Source organism: Saccopteryx leptura, chromosome 4, assembly GCF_036850995.1.
Source record: "Saccopteryx leptura isolate mSacLep1 chromosome 4, mSacLep1_pri_phased_curated, whole genome shotgun sequence".
NCBI lineage: Eukaryota > Metazoa > Chordata > Mammalia > Chiroptera > Emballonuridae > Saccopteryx > Saccopteryx leptura.
In genome coordinates, this window is record NC_089506.1 from 213,265,158 (window position 1) to 213,277,940 (window position 12,783).

The 12,783-nt window shown below is 48.8% G+C and overlaps 2 protein-coding genes and 1 long non-coding RNA gene across 4 annotated transcripts in view; 2 read left to right on the top strand and 1 right to left on the bottom strand.

Moving 5' to 3' along the window:
• The window catches only part of CCNF (cyclin F), a 28,401-nt gene extending 26,415 nt beyond the window's left edge, over window positions 1-1,986 (bottom strand). Inside the window, exons 1-2 of the mRNA XM_066382847.1 lie at window positions 1,889-1,986; window positions 684-838 (exon numbers count right to left, since the gene is read on the bottom strand). Coding sequence (XP_066238944.1) covers window positions 684-838; window positions 1,889-1,904 — 171 coding nt within the window. The 5' untranslated portion in view covers window positions 1,905-1,986. The remainder of the gene's footprint in view (window positions 1-683; window positions 839-1,888) is intronic.
• A 106-nt stretch (window positions 1,987-2,092) lies between these two features.
• LOC136403744 (uncharacterized) lies at window positions 2,093-5,040 on the top strand. The gene is made up of 3 exons (XR_010751181.1): window positions 2,093-2,184; window positions 2,304-2,551; window positions 4,870-5,040. It is a non-coding gene; the product is annotated as an uncharacterized lncRNA (long non-coding RNA).
• A 6,458-nt stretch (window positions 5,041-11,498) lies between these two features.
• Window positions 11,499-12,783, top strand: part of ABCA3 (ATP binding cassette subfamily A member 3) — a 62,344-nt gene continuing 61,059 nt past the window's right edge. For both annotated transcript variants that reach the window (XM_066382848.1, XM_066382850.1), the window contains exon 1: window positions 11,499-11,723. The gene's annotated coding sequence lies outside the window, so the exon portion shown is untranslated. The remainder of the gene's footprint in view (window positions 11,724-12,783) is intronic.

Sequence of the window (12,783 nt, forward strand, 5' to 3'; positions counted from 1 at the left end):
AGATTTATTTTTCTTTTTAAAATTTTATTTATTTACGTACTTATTTTTATTAAGTGAGAGCCAGGGAGGCAGAGAGACAGACTCCTGCATGCGCCCCTGGTAAGCCCCCTAAAGGGTGATGCTCTGCCCATCTGGGACAACTGCTCCGTTGCTAGTCAACTAAGCTATTTCAGCACCTGAGGCGAGGCCATGGAGCTATCCTCAGCGCCCAGGACCAACTTGCTTGAACCATTCGAGTCATGGCTGTGAGAGATGAAATGAAAGGGGAAAGGAGGGTGGGGGGAGAAGCGGATGATCACTTTTCCTGTGTGCCCTGACCAAAAATCAAACCCGGGACTTCCACACCAGGGCTGATGCTCTGTAGCTCAGCCAACCAAAATTTATTTTTCAATTACAGTTGAGATACAGTATTAGATTAGTTTCAAGGGTGATATCCTATTTCTTAAGAGATGCAAATTTTACTGCCAAAGAAGAGTGCTTTCTCTGTTAAACATCACAATGAGTGTGCTTCATTTCAGCTTTATTACAATCAGAACAACCTCAAGCATCTATTAACAATATCTAACCCTTGTTTCTCTGCCCTCTTTTGTAGCCAAAGTTCTGTTCTGACATTTAAGTACATGAAGCTTTGATGGTATGACCAACAAGGCTAGGGTGGACACTATTTTCATCTAGCAACTTACAGATCGAACAGCAAGGATATCTCCAACAGAAAGCCATTTTAGGATATGAAAGAGTACATCTTCTGGGAGACTCAAGATGGTTAGGTTTCGGGGTCTCCTTCTTATTCTTCGCTTTGTAGGATAACAGAAACACTTGGCACACCTACAGTGGACCACTTAAGAAAAAAAAGAATCAGACATCCCAATAAATAAAATGGAAAAAGGAGTTGTACTGATAATGAAAAGTTATGTCTGAAGATGATGTAAATTTTATTTGCCCCATAAAAGGAATCAGCCATATTTCTAGTCCCCAACAAAGAATAAAGGAGGAGTATTATAAGGATAACAGAAGACATCATCATTCATTTAAATATTCAGTAAGTATTTATGGTGAGTAGCAGATAGTCGTATAATTTGGCTATTGGAAAACCTTCTGATCCAGACCCCAGATGACAACCAGGAAGAGAAAAAAAGCAGCCCAAGATGATGAGGTCTCTCAATGAAGCTCCCTGGGACTGGTGCTCATCTCTGCTTCCATTTGCATACGCCTTAAATGCATAATAATGATCAGTAAGGATCTGTGGACTTGAACAGTCTGGTTTCGAGTCCAAACTATGATGGTCAGCGCCACAAGGAAGCAAAGGCTGATCTTGGAGGCCAGGTCGGTCTCCGCTCTGCTCAGCATCCTCTCTCCCCGTTGGGCTCATTTCAACTCCAGCAGCATCTTCCTCGCGGTAAGCAGAGGATTTAGAAACCCCCGCGCCGGAGCCCCTTGTCTACAATGTACCTGGTTTGCCACCCGCTCCTCCCTCCTGTCGGGACCAGAGGTGGCGGCTCTCCCGGCAGCACTCCGCCCGCCGCCCCGCCGCCCCGCCGGGTCTTCCCATCAGCAGTTAACGTGCTGCGAAAGCCAGACCTACACTCGGGGCGACCGGTGCCCACTGATTATATGAGTTTTACCACACTGTCCTCATTTCCTTGATGTAGGATAGACACAAAAACGCTTAACTGCCACAGTGACAATCACCGAAACCGCGACTGCAGTCACAGCCCTCGACAAGGTAGTGGGACTGGCGCGGGGATTTCATGCGAACCAGGCGCTGCCTGGCATTTAAACCGCGCGCAGGGCAGGTGCAGCCGGGACCCCAGGGCGAAGGGCTCGAGCCCGTGTGAGCAATCTCGGGCCGCCCGCCCACCGCTGTCCGCGTCCCGAGCCCCGCGCTCACCACCGCCGCTCCCCATCGCCACCTGCACGGCCACTTCAGCCGCCGTCGCCACTGCCTCTGCCTGAGCCGCTTCAGCCACGGGACAGCCCTGCGCGGACCGCCCCACGCACGCGCAAACCCGCCCCGCCGCCCGCTCTAGTTTTCAAACGCGCCCAGTGCTCCCATTGGGCGACCCGGGGGGGCGCGCGCCGCTGGCCTACAGGCTCCGCCCTCGGTCCCCGCCCACTTGGCGGCCTCGATTGGCCACGCCAGGACGCGAATTCGAACGTCGGTCGTCGATTGGCGGAGCCGCCCCGGTACGCTACTCCAGGCGGGGGTCCCGAAGGGACGCGGCCCTGTTTGGCGGGCAGTAGTTTCGTTAACCCGAAATGGCCCGCGTGTTCACGGGCTGTTCGGTGCTTGTGTCTCGCTGCAGACTCGGCGTCAGAGGTCCTGGCCACCCGAACCCACGGCGCGCAGTGGGTTGTCAGGGAAGGTCGGGCGTTCCGGCTGCGCCTCTGGATGCGGAGTCTTGCGTACGGCAGTGCGCACCTGGGGCCAGGACGGAGTCGTCTACCTGTGGACGCGGACGAGCCGGCACCCGCGCGCGGCGCCCAGGCGGCCCCTGACCCCTGGCCCTCACCCCGAGGCCTCACGCCCTGCTTCTTCCTGTTTGTGTTTTAGGTGAGGACACCCGCTGATTGCACAGATTGTAATGCAGAAAGTTGAATTGGAGGTCTGGGCTCGAAATCATCCACTCAGTCAGCACATTTGACCTCTTCTTCCCCAAGAACGAGGCTCACCCTGGACCCTTACTCCATTCCTGCCCAGGGCAAGCCCTAACCCTCTCACTTTGACCAAATATCTTTCCAAGTCTATCCCCAGTATCTTTCCACTGTCACTTGAGAGCCCTTCCTAAAAGGAAAGCGCACACCTGTTTACTGGTTACTACTGCCAGCCACAGCTGAGCGTTCTGTTCATTCAGAAGTATCAGTGGGGTGCTCACATAGTCTATCAGAAACCAATTCACATCCTATCTCTTTTATGAGACATTCTAACAAGGAAAGAAATGCAATCCTTTTGGGTTCAATGGAGAACAGAGTAGCTTTGCCTGGAGAAGTCTGGAATCTTGGTCACGGCTCAGATCCTCCACCCTCCCAAAGCCTCAATCAGCTGTCATATCCCCTCTGTTCCCTCATCCCTCCTGCTCCCTGAACCCCGTGGTGCCCATGTTCCATGCCAGTCTGGAGCAGAAGATGGAGAAGTGAGGTGATGGATGATCACAAGGAATATGAGAGTCTCAGTGGTCCTAAAATGACAAGGGGCTATAAATTGGGGGTGTAAGAGGGGGTTGGGGTGATGTGCACAGGAAGTCAAGTGGATAAAGCTGAACATGTGTGGGGTCTGCACCCCCAGATGTCCCACATAATGTAGGAATCTGGAGGACTCCTCAGACTTCTCATCTTGCCTCACACCTTTGCTTCTGTTGGTTACTATTTGCCAATTTGTTACTTTGTTGCCTCCTCTCCTGCTATGTTACTTTGTTGCCCTCCTCCCCTGCACTGTTACTTGTTGCCTATTTCTCCCAGGCAGATATGTACAGTGTTAGATTTTGGGAGCACCTTGCAAGCCCTAATAAACTGGAATGAGCTAGTCAGTTGTCATTCACTGCTCTAACTTCCCTGTAATACTGCGGCACTGAGTAAAGAATAGCACCCTGGTCACTCAAAGTTCCTCAGTTGTCCTCTGTCTTGTTCTTTTTTTTTTTTTTTTTTTTACTTTTATTAATTTTTAGAGAGGAGAGAGAATGAGAGAGACAGAGAGAGAGAAGGGGGAGGAGCAGGAAGCATCAACTCCCATATGTGCCTTGACCAGGCAAGCCCAGGGTTTTGAACCGGCAACCTCAGCATTCCAGGTTGATGCTTTATCCACTGCGCCACCACAGGTCAGGCTCTGTCTTGTTCTTTATATCCTTATTGCTCTCCTTTGTACAGAGGTGAAGTTTTCTTATTTTTCAGGAATCAGATGTTCTCCTCTTGGCTATGCTGCAGCCACACCTTCCTTAGCCCCCACCCACTGCCCTAGCAGTAAGAGCGCCTAGGACCCAGTGGGGTAAGACACACTCTCAGAGGGTGTGTGAAGAACCCACTTCCCATGGGGCTTCAGGAGGATAAGAGAACTCATTAGAAAGTCTAGACTGTGGGGAGCACAAGGATGTTCCTGCTTGGAATAACATGGCAATTGAAGGCCCTGGGGTGAATGGAAAAAAGAATTCTTGGGTGTCAGGGTGCGGAGGAAAGGGTAAGGAAATGTGAAGTAGATTGGGAACTCGAAAGATCGCACCGTTTAAGAGAAAGGAAGAGGAGCCTTCAGAAGAGGCAGAGAAGGGTTGTGGAGGAATAGAGAACCAGACAAAGTGGGGAGAGACCACAGGAGGGCTTTCATCAGAAGGCTTCAAGGGAAATTGTAAATGCCACAGAGAAGTTACATGGAAAAATCAGAGAGAAACCAGTGGGTGTGGTAGCAAGGGATGTGATACTGCTATAATTTTGGGTGAGTGGTGATGGGAGGTAGGAAGTGTGGGCAGGGACAGTAGACACCACTTTCCTGGATCTTGGATGAGAAGGGAAGGAGACAATGACCTACAAATGAGGAGCTGAGAGTGCTTTTAGAGGGGGCCAGAGTAACCCCACTGGAGAAAGGCATGTCTCAGAGGAGATCCTCATAACAGAAGTGGGTGCAGAGCCACATCTGTCCACACTCACAGGCTGGATAGGGTGATGGTCTGGAGCACACGGGCCTTGGGTCAATGGTTCTCATACCTCGGTTACATCAGAAGCACCTGTCAAGGTCCTGACTGGCTGGCTCAGTGGTAGAGCATCAGCCTGGCGAGTAGAAGTCCCAGGTTTGATTCCTAGTCAGGGAACTCAGTAGAAGTGACCATCTGCTTCTCTGCCCCTTCCTCTTTTCTCTCTCTCTCTTTCTCTCTTCCTCTCCTGCAGCCATGGCTCAAATGGTTTGAGCAATTTGGCCCTGGGCACTGAGGATGGCTCCATGGCCTCCACGTCAGGCATAAAGAAGAGCTCAGTTGCTGAGCAATGGAGCAATGCCCCAGCTGGGCAGAGCATCGCCACCTAGTGGGCTTGCCAGGTGGATCCTGATTGGGGCACATGCAGCAGTTTGTCTCTGCCTCCCTTCCTTTCACTGAATAAAATAAATAAATAAATAAAACTATAAAATTTCTAGGAAATAAAAACATAGAACATCTCTGTGACCTTGGACTAAGACAGTGGTCGGCAAACTGCGACTCAAGGGCCACATACGTCTCTTTGGCCCCTTGAGTGTGGCTCTTCCACAAAATACCACGTGCAGGCGCTACCTTGATAAGGAATGTACCTACCTATATAGTTTAAATTTAAAAAATTTGGCTCTCAAAAGAAATTTCAATCGTTGTACTGTTGATATTTGGCTCTGTTGACTAATGAGTTTGCCGACCACTGGACTAAGAAAAGACTTCTTAGTTATGCCATCAAAGGCATAAAAGAAAAACGTATAAATTGGCCTTTATCAGGCCCTCGCCGGTTGGCTCAGTGGATGTAGTGTCAGCCAGGCATGTAGATGTTGTGGGTTCGATCCCCGGTCAGGGCACACATGAGAAGCAACCATCTGCTTCTCTTCTCCCTCTCCCCCTTCTCTCTCTCTCCTCTCGCAGCCAGTGGCTTGATTGGTTCAAGTGTCAGCCCCCCAGTGCTGAGGATAGCTCAGTTGGTCTGAGCATCAGCCCCAGACAGGGGTTGCCAGGTGGATCCCAGTCAGGGTGCATTCAGGAGTCTGTCTCTCTATCTCCCCTCCTCTCACTTAATAAATAAATAAATAAATAAATAAATAGGACCTTATCACAATTAAAAACTTTTTATCTGCTAAAGACTTAATAGAATTGTCTGACCTGTGGTTGCGCAGTGGATAAAGCATCAACCTGGAACACTGAGGTTGCCGGTTCGAAACCCTGCACTTGTCTGGTCAAGGCACATATGGGAGTTGATGCTTCCTGCTCCTCCCCCTTTCTCTCTCTCTCTCTTTTCTCTCTAAAATGAATGAATGAATAAATAAAAATAGCAAAACTATGAAAAGAAAAAGACTTAATAGAATAAAAAAATACACAAGCCACTGACTGGGAGAAAATTATTTGCCAATTGCTATCTGACAATGGAACTGTATCCAGATAAATAAAGCTCAAATTCAAAGTAAGAGAACAAGCCAATTTTTTCTTTGGATAAAAAGAAAAATGAAGATGCTTAATCAAAAGGGATATATGACTGGCAAATATGACTATGCAAAGATGATAAACATCATTAGTAATTAGGGAAATGCACATTTAAACCACAACAAAATACTACTACATAGCTACTAGACTACTAGAATAGCCAATTTTTTTATAAGCTAAACATATACTTCCATATCATCCAACAAGCCCATTCCTGTTTTTACCCAAGAAAAAGGAAAACTTTTCTTTTCAAATGTAAAACTTTATTTTTACTCATGAACCTATACACAAATGATTATGGAAGGCTTTACTCATAATCTTTCCAAAACTGGAAACTGGGCCCTTGCAAAGTGCCAAGCACTTTTCTAAGTATTTTCTGTTTGATGCATCAAATCTACACAATATCCTATGAAGTGAGTACTGTATGATCCCCACTTTACACAAGGAAACTAAGGCACAGAATGGTTAAGTAAGACATTAAGATTTGAGATTCAGCCTGACCACGCGGTGGCGCAGTGGATAGAGCATCGGGCTGGGACGCGGGAGTACCCTAGTTCGAGACCCCGAGGTCACCAGCTTGAGCACGGCCTCATTGGGTTTGAGCAAGGCTCACCAGCTTGAGCCCAAAGTTGCTAACTCAAGCAAGGGATCACTTGCTCTGCTGTAGCCCCCCCATCAAGGCACATATGAGAAATCAGTGAGTGAAACAACCAAGGAACTGCAACAAAGAATGTTTCTCATCTCTCTCCCTTCCTGTCTGTCTGTCCCTCTCTCTGATTCTCTGCCTCTGTCACACACACTCACAAAAAAAAAGATTTGAGATTCAGCCTGAACAGGTGGTTGTGCAGTGGATAGAGCGTCGGATTGGGACCTGAAAGGCCCAGGTTCAAGACCCTGAGGTTGCCAGCTTGAGCGCAGGTTCATTTGGCTTGAGCAAAGCTCACCAGCTTAGGCCCAAGCTCACTGGCTTGAGCAAGGGGTTACTCAGTCTGCTGTAGCCCCATGGTCAACACACATATGAGAAAGCAAGCAATGAACAACTAAGGTGCCACAATGAAGAATTGATGCTTCTCATCTCTCTCCCTTCCTGTCTTTCTGTCCCTATCTATTCCTCTCTCTGAGAAGATTTGAGAGTCAACTTGAGGCTGTCATCAGATTCAATAACAGGCTTTAACCACTACAATGTAATGACTGAATAACTGAATGAAGGGTTGGTGTACAGCCATTGGTCTAGAATTTATCGCCCCAATTATAACATTGTTCCTGTGGAAACAATCAGAGAAGCTCTATTCTAAAACTCTGCATTGAATACCAGCAGCTTAGACACTGCTGTACAAAATAATAATAATAATTCATATATTGGGATGGAGAAAGAGTGATAGATAGATATAGTATTTGTGTCCCTGAAAAAGAGATAAGAGCTGACATTGGTTTCTTTTCTTTCTTTCTTTCTTTTTTTTTGTTTTGTTTTTACAGAGACAGAGAAACAGAGAGAGGAATAGACAGGGACAGACAGGCAGGAACGGAGGATTGGTTCTTGAAAGAAAAAATTGTATAAGAAAGAGGTGGAGGCCTGACCTGTGGTGGCACAGTGGATAAAGCGTCGACCTGGAAATGCTGAGATCGCCAGTTCGAAACCCTGGGCTTGCCTGGTCAAGGTACATATGGGAGTTGATGCTTCCTGCTCCCCCCCCCTTCTTTTCTCCTTTCTAAAATGAATAAATAAAAAAAAATTTTTTTTTTTTAAAAAGAAAGAGGTGGAGTGAAGAGAAAGACCAGTCAGCCAGGATCATAGAGTTTTCTGGTAGAAAGGGGTTAGAAGGAAGGGGTGAAGTCTGTGAGGGCTTATAGGAAAAGACAATTTTTTAAAAATTATTTTTATTTATTTATTTTAGAGGGGAGAGAGAGAGAGGAGGGGGGGAGGAGCAGGAAGCTTCAACTTCCATATGTGCCTTGACCGGGCAAGGCCAGGGTTTTGATCTGGCAACCTCAGCATTCCAGGTCGACGCTTTATCCACTGTGCCACCACAGGTCAGGCCAGAAAAGACGATTTTTTTTAAAATTTTATTTATTCATTTTAGAGAGGAGAGAGAGACAGAGAGGAGAGAGAGACAGAGAGAGAGAAGGGGGGAGGAGCTGGAAGCATCAACTCCTATATGTGCCTTGACCAGGCAAGCCCAGGGTTTCGAACCGGCGACCTCAGCATTTCCAGGTCGACGCTTTATCCACTGCGCCACCACAGGTCAGGCTTTTTTTTTTTTTTTTAAATATTTTTTTATTTCGATTTTTTTTAAAATTTTATTTATTCATTTTAGAGAGGAGAGACAGAGAGGAGAGAGAGACAGAGGGAGAGAAGGAGGGGAGGAGCTGGAAGCATCAACTCCCATATGTGCCTTGACCAGGCAAGCCCAGGGTTTCAAACCAGCGACCTCAGCATTTCCAGGTCGACGCTTTATCCACTGCGCCACGACAGGTCAGGCCCAGAAAAGACAATTTTTAAGATGTTTGCAACACTTTAATAATCTATGCTCCTACCCATCCTACAAATACATTCATTTTTGGGTGGGTTTTTTTCTTTCTTTCTGTATGTTCATTATAAAATACCAAGCTATATAAGGCTCTAGTTGTATTCACGTTATTCTAGTATTTATTTGACATTTATGTGCCAGGCATTGTAATAACCACTTAGCATTTGACCCTAAAAAAATGCCTTTGAGTTTGGAATTATTATTATTACAGTTTTATTATTATTTTAATCTTAGAGATAGGAAATTGAGATTCATAAAGGTAAATGACATGCTTATTAGTTAAGGGATCAGGTTAAGTTTTTCTTTTAATTTTTAAATTTTATTTAGAGAATTAACGTTAACATGGTGACATTGACCAATAAGAGCACATAGCTTTCAGGTAAACATTTCTATAGCATTTGAACTCTTGATTATGTTGTATACCCATCAGCCAAAATCAAATCATTTTCCATCATCTTATATTTATCCCTCTTTATACACTATCCCCCAACCCCCAGGTTAAGATTTAAAACCAGGTATTTGTGACTTTTTATTCAACAAATATTTACCAAGTGCCTCCTCTCTGCCAGGCATTCTGGCATCCTGCAACGTAGCCATAAACCAGACAAAATGCTTTTCCTCATGGAGACTACCTTGTGGTGAGGGACAGAGAGGGAGGAAAATCAAATAAGTGAATACCACTGCAGATAGTAAAAGGTGCTATAAACAAAATCAAATGGGGCATCGAGATGCTCAGTTACTAATCTATAAGGAGTCTTCAGGTGGCAGAATAATAAACCTCTCTACTTGTCATTACTTTACTGTTTAAAAAGTCGTATCTTGATCCCAGAGGCGTGCTGGGAGCAGAGACAGGAACTGGGCTGGTCAGGTGGCAGTGCCCCAGGACTGGCTGGCTTGCTGCGGCCCAGGAACTGCTGATAGGAACCGCCAGATTCCCGGCGGGGACAGCCGAGTGGCTCACCTGTGGCTGTGCCTTGGGCTGCTGGAAGAGGATCCTCAGAGTCTTCAAGTTGCTGGAGACATAGACCCTACTGGGCCATGTTGCAGCGACTGTCGGCCCCGCGCTGTCCACACTCCAGCCCAGTGCACCCTCGCCCAGCCCCATCACCTGCCACGAGACCCTCCAGTCTCAGGTTTGACCCCAACTAGGCCTCAAAACTCTCAGCCCCAGGTGACCTAAACCCTGTCCAGTGACTTTCCCAGACAGGTGATGTTTGCCTCAGGACCCTATCATTCCCGAGTGACTCTGACCTGACCTCACTATACTTCGGTCCAACCCAACCCATCACTTTGGGCAAATGAGTTTGTAAAATTTGTATTTTTGTAGTTTGCTCACTTTTAGTGTTAAAAAATGGTGCTGGGCAGTGCCAGGTATGTGATCTGTGAAATTGCTAATTACCTTACTGCTTAAGAAGGGCCATTGTTATGCTAATGTTGCCGGAGGAGGGATTTTCATGCCAGGAAAGTTTTGGTTTTTTTAAAGATTTTATTTATTGATTTTTAGAGAGGGGAGAGAGAGAAGGGGAAGAGGAAGAGGAAGCATCAACTCCTAGAAGTACTGTAGTTGCTTCTCATAAGTGCCTTGACCGGGCAAGCCTGGAGTTTCAAACCAGCAACTTCAGCATTCCAGGTTGGTGCCTTATCCACTGCACCCACCATAGGTCAGGCATGCCAGGAAAGTTTTAAAAAGAAAAGAGGGGGAGAACAGAGAGAGAAGGAGATGGGGAACAGAGGTGAGGGCTTTTGTGAGCTCCACTGAGACTGGTGGAGCCTTTGATTCTAGGAAAAACCGGAGAAGATTCTCCTGGTTGTGGAACTGGAGAATGTGTCAGTAGCTTTGTGAGCTCTGAATAAGAGGGAAGTGTTTTACCCCGTGTGTGTTGCTCGTTGGCTGGTACGAGTCTTTTTTTTTTTTTTTTTTAAGATTTTATTTATCCATTTTTTATTGGGGAAAGAGAGAGAGAGGAAAGATATAGAGAGAACAGGGGGAGGAGCAGGAAGCATCAACTCCCATATGTGCCTTGACCAGGCAAACCCAGGGTTTTGAACCAGCAACCTCAGCATTCCAGGTCGACGCTTTATCCACTGCACCACCACAGGTCAGGCTGGTACGAGTCTTGAATAAAGGAATGGCCCACCATTTCTTGACTCCACTGTTTCTTTACTGTCTGTCCGAATCTAATAGGAACCTGCATGTGAATGGCTGGCGTTACACTCACCCTCCTGCCTAAAGTGACCCCAATCCAGCTTTGGGAACTTCCTCAACCAAGGTGACCCAAATTTGGCCTTGGAACCCTCCAGTCCAAGGTGGCCCCAACCCTAACCTGTGACTCTCTTTGTGGGAGATGACTCCAACCCAACCTTGGGAACCCCTGGCCTCCCCGCCCTTTTGAACTGCCTCTGGTTTCTGTGGTCACATCCCGGGATGCCTGGCCTTCCTGTCCACCCTACGACCGTTTTCCAGAAACTTCCCTGCCCTCCCAAGGTCTTGTCAGCTCCAGCAGCTGTCAGCACCAGGCCAGACGAGGTACTGGACACGAGAGGAGTTGTCCACCAGGAGTGAGGCCGATAGAGAGGTCCATACCCTCTCCGTGAGGAGATGGAGCAACACACCCAACAGAACCCAGTGCTAAAGGTAAAATGGGAGACCAACCAAGATCGAGGTTCCGGTGATAACTACTTCACCAGCCTTGCAGCACCTACCGACAACCTGATTCAGCCTCTGTCAGCACCCCCACCTGGCCCAGCTGTCCCGCGCCCCCTGCTGGCGTTGACCTGGCGCACGGGACACTGCGCAGGCGCGATAGGGAGGGGCGTTCCGGAGCAGGCAGGGCACCCGCAGGGTTGGCCCACGGCGCACGCGCGAGGCGGCCGGCGCGCCTCCTGCCGGATCCTGAGTTGCCAGATCTGTCTGGCTGTGGCCGATCGCAGGCGCCCCCTCCCAGCCTCGGCGGCCTAGCATCTGTCAGCATCTGTCGCTTCCGCGAGGCGGGAGCGGCGCCGGGGGCCGAAGGAGTGGACCCCGCGAGAGGGCAGCGCGCCGGCCGCCCGGTGCCCAGGGTCGGTGAGTGCTGTCCAGACCCGCAGTCAGCGCGGCTGCGGGGCCGCTTCTCCGCTGCAGCCGCCTCCTAGCTCCTGCTGACCTGCCCCGGACCCCCGCCACCCTGCACCGCCCCCGCTTTGCCCGCGCCCACCCGAGCTGGCCCAGCAGGTGCATCTGCCCGCAGCGCCAGGCCGCCCTGAATAAGGCTTCCGCGCCTCCCGTGCCTCTGGGCGTGTCCCTATCCCCGCAGGCAGGTCGCTGAAGCCGGCTGCCCTCAGAGAAACTTAAACCTTCCTTCCTAGAGATAGAATCGCTTTGGAATCTTTTGTGCCAAGCTGAGATAAGACTCGCCGGCATTCATCCAGCAGGCACCTGCCTGCCTAAAGCCCTGCTAGTCCCAGGTTGGGGAGCCTACGCAGGGCCTCCAAGGATGCTGCTGGCTCATCTCTCAGTGCAGAATCCCAGAGTGGGTGGAGTGGGTGGAAATCGTTTCCCATACCGGAGTCCGCCTTGCTCCCAACCCCTCAGTCCCAGAACAGGGGTCCAGTGGAGATCAGGATCCACTGTTAGCGGTGGGAGTTGTACGGGGGATAGCGGGAAGGAAATTCCTGGTCTAGGTTTGAGGGGCCTGCAACAAGCCTATGTACAACCCCTGTCCGTGGTTAGTCTAGATTTGGTATGATTTTGTGTTTCCACTTGTATCTGCTCTCACACAGTATGCTATAAGCTTGATGAGGACAGGGCCTATCTCCTGCAGGAGGGCTTAGGACAGGTGTATATTTGGTACATGTGAATGCACGCCCTCTCCTCACTTTCTTGGACGTGGTTTGATTAAAGCTGTTGCCTTATAGGATTATTTCTGTTTGCCCCTTTGCCTCCTGAACTGTGTGCTCCCTGAAGGCACGGACTGGATCTGGCCTGGATCTGGCCGAAGCTTGCCCTCCCAGCACGCAGTCAGTGCCTAGCACGTGACAGGCACTTAGAGAGGGTGTTTGAGTGAGTGGCTGAGACCCTGTAACAGAGTGGAGACTCCAGCAAGATGCAAGTGCAAGAGTCATGCACTTTCCTCCTTAGCAACTGT